At 34.1% G+C, this 18537-nt stretch overlaps 1 protein-coding gene across 3 annotated transcripts in view; it reads left to right on the plus strand.

Annotated features, from left to right (window-relative positions):
* vg (transcription factor vestigial) overlaps positions 1-18537 on the plus strand; it is a 126900-nt gene that overhangs the window by 104436 nt on the left and 3927 nt on the right. For all 3 annotated transcript variants that reach the window (XM_074133718.1, XM_074133710.1, XM_074133701.1), the window contains one exon: positions 5780-5958. In XM_074133718.1, coding sequence (XP_073989819.1) covers positions 5780-5958 — 179 coding nt within the window. The remainder of the gene's footprint in view (positions 1-5779; positions 5959-18537) is intronic.

Below are 18537 nucleotides of genomic sequence, written 5' to 3' on the forward strand. Positions count from 1 at the left end.
CAGAATAATACTACGTCCAGTTAATGATCTTTATGTGTCCCAAGTTCCATAATAATAGGGCGATATTCCTTCATGTTTATATAGATACCCCTTTTAGATTTATTTTTCCCACACTTCAACACAGGTTTTATTGGAAATTTACTATACTTCTAGAGTGGGTGAGAGGAGGGGTGGGAGAAAAAAAAGAAGGTTGGAGGTAGTATCAAGAAGGCAGTGGATTTATGTAGAGGGTCAAGTAATATTTTGTTGTAGCCGCAGTCACCCAGAATACGATCTACAATCTCTAGTTTAAAATCTTTGTTTCTCTTTTCTACAACCAAAATCTCTAACCTTTATGTTGAAAGGACATTTAACATTAAGTTAATTGGACCTCGCAGTGACGGACAGACTTCAATCTGATAAAAAAGGGAAAAATTAAAAATTAAAGTAAATGCTAGAATTCGGTAGATTTGTCATTGATGAATTTAATGCTGAACGTTTTATGCGTTCTATAATATCTGTATGTCCTCCAAAGAAAGCGGAAAAATAACTATGAAGTGTTTCTAAAATTATTGTGCTTTAATTAATAGATTTTATATTAATATCGATGGAGTAATTTAACGAAAATATTTTAAACGTTGACCTTCCTTATCCTTTTTAGTCTAAAGTTCTAGTTCCGCTTACACAATGACAACAGCATTCCACGGACGTTGTGTCAAGCTCAGGAATTTTTATACGTGATATGACAAAACTGTTTGACGGTCAGCTACACTTCTTGTGTTGTATAGGATATGAACTTGAGTTACATCGTCTCTTCTAGTTGTGTATTTTATATCACTCAATAAAGACTTGTCATACATCGCTCTCCTAATGACTGTATAAAAAGTCAGCTGCTCGATGGTTTTCGCAATTAGTCAGCCATCTCTGTACAGGTTACATGGAAACGTAACTATAGCAATTTCAAAGATACTAAATGCAATTAATTTGCTCCTATCATTCCTTCGCCATAAAGAAGTGCAGTAAATGGCAGTTTAAAAATGTATTATAACTTAAAATCATTCTATTTAATTTCACTTATGGTCACTAAAAAATGAAATATTGAACATTTATTAAATGCAACAGTTCTTTTTTATTTTTTCTAAAGCCTTTATTTCAAATTGAAGGGTAGAATTCTTCCGCTTTGTGCTTTCGGCTTTCGGCACAACTGCTAGTCAAATGGTAGCGCTCAGGTTGTGAGCTAATTTTCTTTCTAAACCATAAAAGTGTACCAGATTTAATTGAGAACGTTTTGAGTTTTGAGATGGTTCTGTTGAGATTATTATTAGAGGCCATTAAGAATTTTTACTAATAACGAAGAAATAAACTAATAAAGTAAGGAGTTGATTTTCAATTTCAATTTTAAACTTAGGCGAACTGAGCCACAAAGTGCAATAGTAAGGAGATAGAAGATGCATTTCATTTCGTGGCGATCATGAAATAAAAGAAAGGTATTTCGGGACGAAAGTTTTACAAAGATTTAATTTTACTGATTAACTAAACGGGGAAAAAAGATAAAATAAAATCAGTCCAGTATTACTACATGTAAACGCAGTTGCACGCTTTTAGACCATTTTATTCACTAATTAAAATTGTCAAAGTTGGATGTTTTTCAACGTTACGCTTTTTCTGGTGCAGTTTTTGGCGATCAACCCTTTTATTATAATTTACCTTTTTGTTTTAATGCATTCAATGCAGTCACTATTCCAACGTAAGCGCAATCAGATAAAGAAACCTTAAAAAAATAAAATCAATAAAAAATCTACGCAGAGTCACTCTTTTAAGAAGTCTCATCCTTGAGAAGTAGTTACTCATTCCAGAATTCCATAAATCGACCAAGTAGTGAAACAATTTTGTTAACTTGTTTTGGAATCCAGAGTATTTAAACTCATTGTTGTGTATGATCTCTTGGGAGCTCTTTAATGTCTACAGGAACTTCTACTTCTGCTAGCATATTTGGCTATTTTTTTTAAAAAAAAAAAGTCTACATTGTTTAATATCTATACTTCTGGTCATTAATAGTATACAGAAATTTCAGAATAAGATATTTTATTGTTGCAGGGACGGTAGATGTAGTAAAAATTATGTGAACAAATTAAAACTAGCTGTACAGCTATTAAAGTAAACTCTTGAGGAGATTCCATAAATGGCAGTATAATTTATATATGGAGGTATATTTACCCATAAAGGTAACCAGAAAGAGCAAGTAATAGTCACAAATCATAATTATAGCAAGGAGACTCTGTTAGGCAATTAACCGTTTATAAGAGGAGATTACCTGCCTATTAACTTACTGTTTAAATAATATCTGAAATTAAACCTTTATAATTGAATTTAATAAATATTATAGGGGCTACCTTGAGTTCCAGATTTGTGAACTTCGTGGGACGCCAGCTGTCAGCTGGAAATCACTGAGTGTACAATATGGAGGATCACTAAGTCTTGGCTGTTTTTACTTTTAAAAATCTATCGTGAACTCTTGCAAGACTATTTCCTCCTCTAGTTTACTTAATACAATTTCTTGTTCTAAAAAGTTAGTTGATTTCGACATTATTGTTCCCTTTACCAATGTTTCTTTACGAAAAGGTACTTGCTAAAAACTACAAAAATCTATCTAGAAGTCCTGGTTGTGAGAAACAATTTTGTACTTTTGGAAGATAAGTTGAAATGTAACCACATTCAATGGTTGCTTTAAAAAACAAATTCGTACAATAATTTAGGGAACAAGCCCTAAATGCCCATTCGGAGTCAAAAACTCATCTTCTTCCACTATGTTACAATGAACAACTTGCAGTTTCTACAGTCAATTTCTAACCTCGGTAACTAATTGAAGTGAGAACCTTTAAGAAAGGATGGCCATTTCTCTTTTAATCTAAAAACAATTAAAGACACACTCAATTTGGCTGGAATATGCTCTGTCTTGAAAGAATTTAGAATGTGATTTCTAGCTGGCACTTTCTTTGCTTGACGGGAAAAATTGGTTTACTTTGTATGGGAGTTATTATTGGTTAATTAATTCAAACTAGATTATTAATCGCGCAATATTTGCTTAATGGAGCATCAGTTTTTGCAATAGTACAAACAAAAATTATTATTAATAAGCTCATTTTCACTTATCTTACTAGTTAGTAAGGAAAGTTATTCCGATCATGCTGATTTTTTACTTTTCACTGAAAAATATCCCTTTTTAGATTCTTTGAGTCCGAAAAAGTAGTTTTTACATATTGGTCAGTTCATGTACAACTCAACAGCGCAACTCAATTATAGAAAAATCGTAAATAGAAATAGAAAATTAGTGCTACCATGGCACTAGATAGCTTTTTAACAAAATCAGCTCTAGGAAATAAACTGCTCCACAAAAAAAGTGGCGCACTTTGAAAAAAAGCGTTTATTTTTTGTTTTGTCACATTTTGGGGAAAGATTATTAGTTTTAATTGTTTTCATAAAATGTCAGGGAACAATTAATCGAAACTAGGTCCAAAGTTTCTTGAAAATAGTGAAGCAATTCCTCGTTTAATCCCCTTCGGTCTTTTTTTGTAAACAACAACGTGAACTTTACCTCAACAGTAAATAAATTTATTGACCTCTACAGTTGCGTTTAGACTTTTTTCAAGCTGAAAGCATTGCAAACTCAATTACAGCAGAGCAAGTGGCCCGTATTATTGCATTAGTTGAGGATGGACGGAGTCAGCGGTACGCAGCACGAACGTTAGGGTTGCCTGAGACCACCGTCTGTAGAGCCATCCATCGTTACCGGGAGACAGGCCTCTGCACTCGTAGACAAGGTTCGGGTCGACCAAGAGCCACAGAAGCACTAGATGACCGATTTATTAGAATTCACACTCTAAGAAATCGTACATCAACTGCTTCTGAAACAGCTCAAACACTGCTTACTGTTCGTGGAGTTTCACTCAGTGCCGAAACCGTACGAAGAAGGCTTGCTGAAATGAATTCACGCTCTAGGAAGCAAGCCACAGGACCATTGCTCACCGTAGACCATCGGAGAGCCCGTCTAGAGTTCGCTAGGGAACACCGCAACTGGTCTGAGAACGATTGGAGAAACGTTCTCTCTTTAGACGAGTCCCGTTTTGCTCTCTATGCATCTGATGGGAGGCGACGAGTTTACCAAAGGCCTGGGAAGCGCTACGCTCCGTGCAATATTTCTGGTAGACTACCATTCTGAGGTGGTTCAGTGCTGTGTGGGCTGGGATTTCTATGGAGGCTAAGACTGAGCTCCACGTGTTCAACAGGGCAATCTTGAATGCAGATTTGTATGTGAGGGAAATTTTGCAGCAATATGTGATACCCTATGCACCATTTATTGGGGAGAATTTTATTTTTATGCAAGATAATGCCAGACCACACACTGCCGCCTGTGTTGTTCAATATCTACAGGATACTAGCATTCGTGTTTTGAGGTGGCCAGCACGCAGCCCGGATTTAAATCCAATTGAACATCTTTGGAATGAGCTGGGTAGGCGATTAAGATGGAGAAATAATCCTCCCAGCAGCTTAGAAGAGTTGCGAGGTGCTCTGGTGGAGATATGGGAGGAATTTAACAAGGAGTATGCCGAGGAGATTGGATGCAATAAGCCGAGCAATACAGTTACTAAAATTCTTTTTCTCTTTTTTAATCGGAAGAAATACATTTTTCTTTCAAACTCATTTTTTGCCGAGAAGTACTTTTTTGTTAAATTAAAGGTTTTCATTTCTTTTAGATCATTTTTTATTTTATTTTAGCCTTCCCGTAACTTTATACTTCTTATATTTGCTAACTAAAATAAAATGTAGAATAAAAAAGTTACAGAGAAAAAAAAAATAACGCATTTTTAAAGTGCGCCACTTTTTTTGTGGAGCAGTGTACTTTAAAACAGGTTGTCTACTTTATTGAATCAGCTATTCAATTTTTGGAGGTTATCTATGATTCCAATTATTTTCTTTAATCTTCAAAGCTCTTTACCGTCATATAGGTCTATCACTTTTTATTTTAAAACGATTCTCCAGAAAAAAATGCTCCCTAAGGCAGAGGAAAAGGTTGGTGAAGGTTCCCTAATCTATAGAAGATCGTATACCATTCTAGAGGGGAATTAGCAACTACCAACATGATCTCCTCCAGGCTCTTACCCAAATCTTCCTGCGCTCAACTCCACGGCCTTCTTGCACATCAAGACATAATGTTGATATACAGTACCCATACAATATAACCATACTGAAGTTAAGTCTACAATTGATTAACACACAGCTTATTAACCACCTTTGTCAATGACGCCATAGTATTAGGCACGACGATTCAGCGTCATCCATTTTCAGAGCTCGTTGCCTCCAATTCGTTACGTCTAAAAATCCAAATTTAAAGAAAATAGGATGAACGGAAGTGCCTCATTACCGAAAAAATTTTGAGTTTTCCGTACCAAAAAGAAATGTAACTCGGTTGAAGGCCAGATAACCAGCTTCAAATTGGCGTAAGTAAGATAAACCCCTACTGGAGCCTTTAACGTCTAACTACGGAACACGTGTCGTACACAGATGCGGATAGCTAACAAATTTAGCTCAAATCTCTCATTTAATATATTAAGTAAAATCCAAAATCAATCCGAGGATCTTAGCTTTGCGGGCTGCGCTTTCAACTCCTACGCTACTGTGACAACTCAAATAGACATTTAAATTTAAATTTCTGATTGTAACAATAAATATATTCATGTGTTACCTACATAAGTACCGCTTATATGTACAGCTAGATTACCAAATTGAATACCAATTTCAGAGCGGTGCATGAGTATCATCAGCACAATATGCAATATGGAGGCGGTCTACTGTTACCTGCTCACCAGTACAAAGAGGCGGCTGGCTGGCACCCCCAGCACAGGCTGCACGATCCTACCACGGCACACCACCTGGATGCTGCAGCGGCGGCCGCCTATTCCGCCTACCCTTCCATCTCAGGTAATCTCATTTCTTTTATTACAACATTTTGAAAATATACTTTTCACTATTTGACCAACTGAAACAGTTATTGCCATATATTTTTTAGAATTAACTTTATCCATTTTGTGCAAAATATTTTACGTTTGCAAAATGGATAATCATACCCTCTTCAAATTTCTTTTGATGATTCAATGGGCTAATACAAATATTACATAAAATTGTGATCAAGGTTGTCCAGTTTGTACTAAAGAATGTTTATTCTTTTCCAACATAGAATAATAGAAAATTAAATTTCGGGGTTCTCTTCATAGACAGATTGTCATGGTTAGAAGACAGGATAGAATAACGTCTTGTACACAAAACTATGTTTTGAACTTGAAGTAGCTTACATAGAATAATTTTGTCCCCATTATTGCAACATTTAGTGATGGTGTTGGCTTCTTCGCTCAATTATTTAACCCATTTTTCACTTTATTAAAAAGAGATTTTTTTTCAACAGTGATATTCGGACCACAAATTTGTTTTACAATATGCTTCATGGAGAGCTATAAATAGACCAACAATCTATTTTATTCGTCAATTCCGCCATGTAGTAGGTCTGTATTCACTTGGACACAAGAATATCATCATAACTTGCCTTTTTTATTCAATCATCCAAACATTTAGGTCATTTTCTATTCGCTGTAAGTTTCTAGATTAGCCTCATTAATAGCAACACGTAAATGTAAACTCAGCGAATATTATGTCATAATGAAACTTCTGGAATGAACTCGAAGCTCAGTCAGGCTAAATACTAACATCTTCGATAGTTAAAACATCAAAAAAAGAAAGTCCTCTTTCACAGGACCGTGAGGAGTGCTTTTTGCTGCATTGATGAGTGACCAATGCTTGGTTGGTAAGAAATGTTATACTCATTCAGAGCGTCTGTCTGGTCTGTCTCTAACTTTTGAGAACAAACCGACCTTAATGAAGGCGAATTCATTGAACCTCTTCAGTTCTCTGTTCTTGAAGTAGCCTTGTTGGCAAAACTTTTGTGATAACATAATGATATCATGAACTATTTTACCTGAAGTGGAGCTAGCTTTAAGAGCCAAAGTAAACGAAGTTCTGAGACTGTAAGGATGGGCCATAATTTCTACTGAGTTTAAAGAGTCGTTGAAGTTGCAGCATGTTATGGGGGAACAGAGGTGAGAACATTTTAGGACAGTCGAGTTACATTTCCAGACTTTAAGTCTGCAAATGAATAGATGAGTGTCAAAAAAAAAAACTATTCTTGCTCAGAGCAGTTAACTCCAGGCCTCTTGAGAACCACAGTTATAGTTAAATATTTGTGTATAATATACTTTAGCAGGCAAGCGATTAGCTCTGTGGTTACTGTATGCTGGATTCCAACGCGTAGATCAAGAGTTCAAATCCAGCTGCTGGCCCTTAGATTTTCTCTACCTAGGAGCTTCTTACAGCTCATAGTCCGGTGATGGACAGTGTCTATAATAAGAAAACACTATCCAGAGGCCAGAAGTGCGCTGAAAATGGCACCGGACGCCAATAACCTTGGTTGTTGGCGCACCTTAAAAAATATATACATATTTTGGCAATTTGATAAAAAAAACGAAGAAATTTTGCAATGATGTTTTACTCTTTCCCTTACAAAACAAATCGATTGCTTATTCTAGTCTTTCCACAGCTTCAGAAAACTACCAAACTTAGCTGTTAATTCTACGCCTTTTACATTAGAAAACTCTCAAAAGTAGTTATAAAAGTATCAAAGTGATAGTTTGAATTAATTGACAATTTTATTTTTATGTAATTACATAAAAACGAATGTCATCAATAAAATTGAATAAATGAAAATACTATTAATCTACCTTGACTTCTTTAAGCTAACAGCTGATAGTTTTATCCTCTTTTAGGTGACTTTTTCAAGTCATTTCTTCCCGCATATCGCTAAATAGTGTAATAATTATCTACTAGATAGGTTGTCCTCATAAACTCAGACCATCCATTATTCCGCTTAGTACGTCATTCTTCCAGTTATAACAATTTAAATAATGAAAAAAATTACAATCAACTTATTTTCTGAGCCAATTATTTTTAATATTCTAAGAGAAAGTTAAATGAACTAACAAGCTAGCATTGTTTAAAAAATTAATAAATAAAAATTGAATTTATTGTTACAAGTTCTGAGCTTAAGAAAACAGAGCCGTGCTATTTACTCAGACCTGTTCTAATTACATATTTTCCAAATACTTACGGTTTTAGAAGTACATGAAGTTTTAAAAAATTTCAGTTTATAGTAGTCATTGATGGAACAGAAAATGTTTCAAGTTAGAATTTTTAGCTTTTCCTTATTTTCCAGAAACTTTATTTATTTTATGTTCAACCTTCCGAAGTATTTTGCAACATATAGGGTACGAGACACTTTCTATTTTCAAAGCTGGTAATATTAAATTTGTGAAATTTTTGAAGCACTGGCTTCAAACTTCCCTCTAAAGTGCTCTTGCACAGAAATGCAAATTTGTTGCAGCAAATAAGGTGTATTTTTATTTTTCTCAATTTTCACTTCAAGAACTTAACTGTGTTTTACTTAAATCGTGAGCACTTGTATAATTACTTTGTATGTTTAGTTTGTTATGTCCCTATTTAACACGAACTTTGATATTAATTAGATACGTATTTTGCATTTTTTGTAGATCGTATAAGCATTAATCACAGACAACAAATTTAACCATTATATATTTTATACAAGTCCCAAAGAAAAAAAGAATTAGTCAATGTCACTTCCATTTAATTTGGAAACTTTGAAGTTTAAAGATAAAAAAAAAAAACTTGAGCAACCTCGAGTAACTCACGTTTTCAAAAGCCTTTTTTTTTAGATTGAGAAAATTAAAGTTGGTCTGCAGTGTTCTTATATCGAATACCGCAACAGGCAGTAGATCCATGGGCAGCGACTGCAGAATAATAATTTCTAGACAGCGCGCTGGCCTCTAAGCTCGCATACCCTGTCTTCGGGTGCATGATGGGAAATGAAGTATTCGCTTGCCATTTATAAAATAATATATCGCCTCGTTACATTATTTATTACTTATCTAATTCTAGTGGTAAACCTAGTTTTATTCTTTCTTTACGAACAGCTTAATAGCAAGGCACTTTTGGAAAACATTACTTCTTTTTTTTTTCTTTTAAGATGGAGTAACAAGAATGTTCATTCTCAATAATTTTAATCGAACATTAATCAGGGTAGTATAGTATATCTGTTATTCTTGCAAACTTATTCCAAATATATATTTCCTTTATCAGGAATAATTTAATGACCAACGTTTTAAAACCTTATAAAATTTTTATGTTGATTTGGCCCAGCTTGGGTTTAGATGAACGTTTAGAAAATCTTCAAAATGGATGACCAGAAAAACTAAAGTTCACAAAAGTTTCTGTAAAAATCTGTGGTTTTAATTAAAATTCAATAAATTAAAACTATGCTCGTGCAGGCATTTAACCGCAATGAATTTACAAGCGTCCTAGCGCTGCGAACGCCTGCTAGAATATTACAGAAGCCAGTATACGAGTATAATACTCGTAGTACAGCTAAAAACCTTATGCGCACGGTAAGTCGATGTATGGATCATTTGTCAGATGACTGCTTCTCAAGAATGTCCTGCGGCTTAGTTAAAGACTCTCGTCTTCAGAGTGCTTCTCTTTCATGTTACCCAGACCAACTTAGGCTCACTAACAACATCTAAGTTGGTATGCACAAAATTTCACCACAAAAGCCTACCTTACGCGCTGCTTCACCATTCTTCAGATTGGGGCTCTTGACTGTGTGTTGCTGTTCCCTACGCTACAACTCTTCACCTCACTAGAATATTTAAAATCATTCTATGTTATCGATATTATCTAATTCATGATATCTCGTACTTTATGTATGCTTTAATCATATTCATATATATTCAATAGCTTCATGCTGTTGATAATAAAGCTATGGAAGATAATAATTAGATCTCGTTTTACTACGTTTTCTTATTTGAAGCTTATTTTTGTTAAACTAGTAGGAACCTCAATTCTTCTTAAAAATTAAGAAATAGTCGTTGGTTCCAAAAGATTTATGTATACAGAAATAAATGCAGGATTATTCACATTTTTTCGTAACTTGTTTACCTATTTTTAGAAAACTCTTAAGCCTCTCCAGGGAGGTGCACTGAGCAGTCTGGTAAGCTCTGGTAGTAATCAGATTCTTAAATAATCAACAAATTTTTAACAACAGGGTCTTGGATAATTGTAGGATCACGAAGATCTTTGCAGAAATGCTAGGCTAGGTTAGTTTTTTTAACTACGAGAAGTTTTGCAACAGCTATGAAACAAAATTTGGGGCGTAATGCAGGAATGAGTTCCTCTTTCTAGCCTAGGCTTAGTTGCTGCACGCATTTATTTCGCACAACTTACTTATCTTTAAAAAATTAAAGATAATTAGTTTATGACGATCTCCGATCTGAATATGACTTTCCAAAATACGTCTTTGAAACAATGTAACAGATGTAAACCATCTTTATGTACTGTACATTTTAAAAAATGACCAATTCTGATTTTAAAAAGAATTTCGACCACACTCGTACGATTTACACTTATAATTCTCAATATTCTAACTCATCCATTTTCTACAAACTCTTGATTTCAAAGAATTACCTTCAAACTCGGAATTTAGTCAAAATAATTAGCCCTTCCTAATAATATAAAATGATCGTAATGAATCGTAAATTACATTGAAATGATGTCCCTTCTGAGAGAGGTGCATATTGTTCCGTCTAATGTTTTACGGGTTATTTATGTTAATTAAATAAAAGAAATGTATGCAAGTTTTGAAGTAGGTACCCTACATAGTTTGAATCTCTGGGAAATTTGGTTTTTGGAATTTAAGTATCACATCTCACGTCAGTATTGTGAGAGAGAATGTACTTTAGAAGTGAATTTGGAATAATTTCAACATCGTAGAACTGTTTCATACAGTAATATCAAATAGTAGAAACAATGCCTTCCAAATTGATCAATTAAACAAGATATTTTAAAAATAATCGATTCCGAAAAATATAGAATGTTATGCCCAACTTTTTCTCGTTTTTTATACAGCAAATATCACATTAAAGCAAAGATTAATGCAAAGAGAAATAAAGAAGATAAATTTTCTTAAATAGTCGTTTTTATTAAAAAACGCACCAAAACAGTGCAATTCAAACTGTGTCGGATGCAGCACTTTCTAATGCAATATTATATTAATAAAATAGCAGCAAAATGCCAAAAATGGAAAGAACCAGTTAATGAATAAAATATAAGATAAATGGACAGTTTGGCCAAATATTTTGAATTTTTTTATAACACTTCATTTATTTTGTTTTTGTAATTAAATTTATTTTTGCTAATTATTTACTAATTATATTATCATAATATTTAAAATGTTATAAAGTGCAATTTATTTATTGTGCATCGGAAGTAATTAGAGGTTCCAAATTATGAAAGATCAAGTTAATATTTGCATAGTATGGTTCTTTCAAAAGATGCAATTTCCGGCTGTTGTTCTGATAGGCTGTAATATTTTACTTGTGAGTGAAGCAATAATTTCCAAATAAAATCTTTAATCAACTTCAAAATTATCTGTACAAAAGTTTCTTTAATATTATAATTTGTTCTTATTATGAAAAAAAAAAAAAAAAAAACCTTAAGGAAGAACTGTGTAATATTAATATTAATTATAATATCATTATTAATCGATAGTTAAATAATTTTAAGATTCCTGAAATGTTTTTTATTTCGCTAAAAAGAAAAGATCCTGTCGATACCTTTATAATTTATTACGAATTAGGTACTCTTTATATCAATATTATTAATTTCATCATTGACTGAGAAAATGAAAAATAAAGCTACACTTTCTTTTCTTTTTTGAACACATTGCGCAGATGGAGTTTTTCCAAAATTATTTATATACGAATTTAATAATAAATTACTAAAACAAAAATTCTTAAACTGCATCAGTTAGTTAGAATGCAAATAAATTATTCCGTTACTTTCATTTATTCCACAGGAGAAGTAATTACGCGTTCTTCAGTTTAAATTTAATATTTATTCTTTATTTATTCTTAAATCAATTTATATAAATAAAAGAGACATTTGTCTGTATGTTTTAATGAAGATTAATAGGTGGGAAAGTTTTAAAAGTAGTGGGAATAAGTAAAATGAAAAGACGTTTAGTAACGGATTGTTTGTCTGCAATTATGCGCTACGAAGGGAATTTAAATTATTGTATTCTAGCCTTGCGTTAAAATAAAAAAAGTAACATTATTTGGATAATAAAGTAGACTTATTACTTCCTTATTTTTATGAAAAACACAATCATTTTTACTTAAAGTTATTTACAGATATTTACTTACAAATCATCTTAATTTGTTGGTAACATTTCGTTGTTAATTATTTTTGTAATTTCTGAAAGAATTATAGACAGAGGTAGGGTAATTAAGGCGCTGAGCGGCCAGTTTAAAATCGGGCGCTTGCAGCGACTACTATTTCTCTCGAACGCATCCATCATTGTGAGGAATTTCGTTCATGTTGAGGGCTCTTACAGACAAATAGCTCCGTCAGTGTGCACGATTGTTGTTTTGCTCCTTCAAAGTATAAAATTGTTTGAACTCTTCAAAATCTAACTTCCTGATGAAAAAATTAATGAATTTTTGTCGTTCGTTTAATCATTTTCTCAAGAAATTTTTTTGACTGTTCACAGTGTTAATTAAAAACAGCAGACTTTTAATCTATCTAAGAGAGAGAGAGAGAGATAAAGTGTAAATGCATTTTGAAAATTTCTTTCTTTTTCAAAATTTTGAAATGAAAATTCCATTTCAACTATTTACGTCAGCTATAATTCCGTTTATCTTGAAGAAACCAATCCTCTTTCTACGCCCTTAGTCCTGTTGCTGTCCTTGGAATAATTTTTAAACTCCGGATACTTTCTACCTTTGACATTATCGCTAAACGTCGGTTAGAGTTTAGGTTACATCTCTCTCATCTTCAGTATGGTAGCCGCCATAGTTTCCTCCCTTAATCGGAAAGAATGCTGATAAAATGTTTTCTTAACTGCGAAGTGTGCTTCCGTCCGCTTGGCTAGCTCCTTGAGAAAGTACTCAGTCTAAAAAAATCATCTGATTCTCAATGGATTGAAGAAATGGATGCCCCTCTCTCCCACTGTCACTTTTCAAATTTCCAGAGTAAGAATACCTCAATAGAGTTTCATAGGGCATAATCGTTAATGTCCACTGTAAATCCGGCGATATCCCATTAATTAAAACCCATTCTTTAAATCTTCTCTACATTCTCTTCGATTACGATACTTCCTAAAATTTCGATCGTGACGTATCGCTAAAAATATGTGCAGGTTGGCATTTTCTTTTTAGGAAGAGAGTTAAAAACCAAAATGGACGTGAAAAAATTGGAAAAGAGCAATTAGATATCTGCGTGTTACTCTACAGCAGGGGAGTCGAATTGACGGCCCGCGGGCCGCATCTGGCCTTCGAGGTAATTTCTTATGGCCCACGATGTACTGAAATAAAATGAAAAAAGAAAAAGTTTTTATGAAGGAAATAGCGCTTAGGGGAAATGGAGGCAATATCATACACATAATTCCCAGTTTCCGTTAACTACTGAAGACGAGTATACTCGTGGCCCAGGGCCTTTCCTGCGGGTCTGTGGGCTTGTATAAACACGCTGATTTACTTCCAGAGACGTTTGGAAGTCATAAGCCACTCTCAGTGGAATTCCAGAATCATTCGGTTTTAAAATACGAAGTAGGGATTCCTAAAACATATTCTTATTTAATTGAGAAATATCCAAAAATGTTTGCTGTACAATTTTTATGTTATTTTTGGAGTATGTCCTTGTGTGAGCAACTATTTCCGTCTATGAAATTAAATAAAACGGCATACAGATAAAGATTGACCGATAAACATCCATCTTAATGAAGATTGTCTGTCCATTTTCAAATTTTGAATCAAAGTAAAGTAATTGCCTTTTTTTCAGGAGGGCTTTACGTCCAACTACCAATTAGTGTCGTGGACGGAGGCGACTAGCAAACATACTTTACTGTAAATTTCTTTTATTAATTAACCATTAAATAAAATCCAAGGCCTAAGAGCGGGAATCGAACCCAGTACCACAATGCATATAGCTTTACAGGTCTCGCCTCTAACCGCTCGGCTACCGTGGCGCCTCAGTCTTTGAATCCAGATATTGAGAAACTAGAAACAAATTAGTAAATATGTTGTGGCCAGCGTGAATCTTGCCTGTTGCACCAAGTGGCCCGTGGTTTAATTCAGTTTGCCACCCCTGCTCTACAGAATAACTTCCATAGCTTCAATCAAATTCATCTTGTAGTTTATAAAGCCAACCTATACCTTAGGTAGACGTACTGTACCAAGAAGACTTCCCTTGAACTCCAATTAACGACAATTAAAAGATCTAATAGCAGAAGACCTAAAATACTAAACTTGCCATTGCTAAACTAACATCCAATATACACTTCACCGAGCAAGCCTACAATTGGACTTAGGCAAGAACTGTCGGCATTAACCAAGCATTCCAATCTTTCAGTCCTGCAATCCGAAAACCTCAGAACAATAGTAAACGCTCTTAGTTATGTTTCCAATTAATCCAGCCACTGTACCTTCCTACCTTCCTTCTGCCAGAAGAAAACAGTCTCATTAATAGAACCTTGACTTCACATTCTAATACCTCTGGCCCGTCGCCTTTTATCTGCTTCTTTTAAATACCCTCCTAGATCGCTTTGAACGTCTTAGTCTCTAGTCAGGATAAGCACGCATCTGAATGGTAAATTTATTAGGAGCGCTACATACTGCTGACTGTACTAAATACACTGAATTACACTTTTCTTAGAAGCAACTATTACGAAAACTAAGTGAAAAACAGTTACATACATTCGGTTTTTGAGGCCAACTAAAATGTTTCAAAATCTCTGGTCCGCGTATGTATGATGACGAGACTGAGGAGGCGAAGTAGTTGGTTTTTATTCTGCATGAGTTATTGCATAATTGTTTTCCTTAGAATTAAAATGCAAAAATTGCACTACTTTACTGAATGGTTAACCATGTTTTATGCAAAAAAAAGTCTGGCAAAAATGCCAAAGCCGACATGACCACCACGTGATCAGCATTAGGTGTGATCAAAAAATTTTCAAATAATAATTTGGTGGTTGAAAACCAAAATTATGTTTTACTTCTTGAACGGTTTTTTATGTTATTTTAATTTCTAATTAAATTTTTGAATTTTAATGTTGCAACTTGTTTAACTTTAAAATATTATTTTTGCATTTTCATAACGAAAAAGCTTTGAATCACAAGAATTACAGTATTGCTATTAGGAATCCAAATCACTGCGGCATAAAGCACATCATTTTTACCAGTCTCTCAAAGATCCAGTATAAGATGTTATAAGGATGTTGATACGATTCAATTTAATATTATCTACAGCTCTCAGATATTTGAATTCTTTTCATTAACTCAAATCCTTCAACGGTCTTCTGAGCCCTTTCAGCTTCTCTTCTTGGATATCCCTTCGAAAATGCGCTGTCCGGATTCACGGAAAAACAGTGCTTTGACACTAATTTATCCATGTTATAAATTTATAATAAAATTGATGTATAATATAGTATATTTCATCTAGATAAGGGTGCCGCACTTGTTCCAGAAAAGGCTCCGAAGCCGCCGGGATGAGTATCTTACTTAAGTATTCTAGAGTTAAATGCATGATTGGTTAATTTCAATTTTTCATGAAGGAGAATGAAAAATAAGTTGCATTTACCAGTTAAAATTAAAATGAAATAAATAAATACTTGTGGTATCCCTATTTGATTCTAGATATAATATTTTGTTTTCCCGTTAAGGTATACCTTGTTGAAAATATGTGGTAGACCCAACTAGAAGTTTGGAGTATGCATAGTGTGTATATATGGTACATGTACGTATGTGTTGTGGGGGATAGTTGTCTACAGAGGTAGAGGGGTAGAGTCCACCAATGGCGAGCCACTGACCACATTGATCCGACCAACTAGCGCCATTGAAGCTCTCCTCTCTTCGTGTGAGGAAGAGCAAGGTATGGCTCTCTGAGAGCGCTCTCCTCCCAACCAGCAGCCACAACCCTCTCTCTACTTTTTAACAAATCCACGAAAAACTTCCCAAGACCTCCCTTGTATATTATTACTATTTTTCTTTTTGTCTTCTCCTTAAACAAACGCAAACAACTTCTTTTTCAGATTCTACCGAACTTCATTTATACTCTTGACTCTACAATCTCTTCTTGTTTCATCTTCATTTATTTTCGGCTTAACAATTACTTTTTCCTTTGTTTGTTCAAAGAAAAAGTAGAGCAGATGTATTTCTGTTTGTATTCTTTTTAATTGTTTAACTCGAATATAAATTTATACTGCACCAATACTGAACTAGAATGTACATTTCTTATTCTATCTGTTTAGCCCTTTCAGAGACCAAGAATCTAATGAGAAAAAAAAGTTCTTGTTTACCATGTTTTCGAATCGCTTAATAAAAAAAAATCTCAGTAATGTGTAAGAATTAACGAGTTGCTCTTAAGCCACTGTAAGGCGAATAGCAGATAGAGAAATTAATAGGATAATGGACGTTACAATTGTATCAAACTAAAGCACGGATATAGAACGCTAGATTCATATTTATACCAACAACAGTAGCGAGCCAAATGGATAATGTAATGAATGATTTGTATTTGAAATCAAATACAATAAAGAGTTTAGTTGCGGTTTTGAGCAGTGAGGCCAACTGAAAAGTCCTTTTTCCTCCAAAATCCCTCATCTCCAGCCTTTCTGGTTAGCTATTTCTATCGTAGCTCGTCAGCAGGTTTATGGCAAAATTGAGCTATTCCCATAAGTTTTGGATAGTAAAGGTGATTATTGCAAGGGCTGAACCTTTTCCTTCATAGGCAACTTTTGCATAGGTTCTCCTTTTTATAGATTTTAGGGCCCACAATTATTCTCTTAAACATGAGTAACAAGTTATGATTGGAAAACCTTCTACGAACATACATCCTGCAAAAGAATTCATAATTTGATTAGTGTTCTTTTCTGAGATTGAAGTTTGCCAAGAGTTTTCTGTGGACAGATCATCATTTACAGTAACTAAGATTTGAAACGATGCAAGACAAGAAAGAATCTTTGAACCTCTTTTTTGATAAAATTATGAACAATTCATACTTTCAACTTTCTGCATTTTCTATTGGCTAGCTTTGTTCAGCCGGATATTATTCCTGCTGATGAACTTTCAATAAAAGGTTTATAAATGATTTTTTCCACTTTTAATTTCTTTAAAGGAAATAATGGGCGGTTGAATTTATTAAAGATCTTCTAGAAAACTATAAAAATGGCAGGAATTAGGGCAGCAGCCCTCTGAGAATATTGTTGCCCAAAATTTTGTTCTTAATGAGCACCTGTAATCAAGATCTAAATATAATATTGCTGGAGAAAAGACCATATTCTGCCCTAATGTTAGTGCCACAACTTTTTATTTAAAACAAATCATGTTACAGAAAGATAACGCTTTCCAATGGACTGAAAGCGCTAGGATTTCTTTTAAATACACACATTGAAAAAGTACATTTCCCGGTTTCAAATTATTCGCTTTTTAAATGAAAGTAGTTTATTTCTTTAAATAAACTGATATTGATCAATTTCAGAATAAAAGATGAGGTGTTTGTGGGCGGATGTAAATATAGGCAGTAGAATATGGAAGTGTGACCGTACAGTACGAGGGAGCGTTTGATGATGATGCAGAAAGCAGTGTGATGCTGCGCAGTCTCTGTGTCTCGCTTGCTCTCAGTAATTTGACGGAAGATTTCCCCCAGTAATAAGGGTGCATAGCCGGCATACTTGGGCAACTTCTCTTCTAAAACTTCCACTCACACAACTCTGAAACGTTCATCATGCCCGCGCCTCTCAGTAAGCTACTACCACTTCTGAGTCTATCTAGCAAATTGAAAGGTACTCCCTCTTAATATGTTTTATTCTTGACGTGGATAACCCTCGAGAGGAGTTAGAAAAGACTTTTTGTATGAGATATAAGTGAAGAGATGTCGATTTTCTCTCCAATCTATCTTGCTATTCTTGCTCTTATGTGACTTTGTTCTGTCTGTTATCATCTTTTTTTTTAAATAGTTAACAAATTTTAATAAATTGTTATGGGAAAAACATCGCAGCAATTTCTTTTTAGTAAAATATACTTCGTGCCGTTTTAGCGAAGGTATCAGAAGAAAATTTTGATGTATAGACTCTTTGCTATATACAGTCGACTCTCGATAATTCGAAACTCGATAATTCGAATTTTTCGATAATTCGAACTCTACAGCTGCTAACTTCGGTAAATCGAAAAAATGCAGTGTATTTAGATACGCTCGATAATTCGAAATCCTTTTCTTAACAACAGGGGGAGAGGAGGCTCTATAATTCGAACGAGGCCGCTTCCCCTCTTTATAATTCGAATTTTTCCTAGTAATGTTTACTTCTCATTTTCCGCTTATTGTTCATTTCCT

The sequence above is a fragment of the Rhodnius prolixus genome, unplaced genomic scaffold (assembly GCF_049639745.1).
Source record: "Rhodnius prolixus isolate KJV_2025 unplaced genomic scaffold, Rpr scaffold_1, whole genome shotgun sequence".
In the NCBI taxonomy this organism is placed as follows: Eukaryota; Metazoa; Arthropoda; class Insecta; order Hemiptera; family Reduviidae; genus Rhodnius; species Rhodnius prolixus.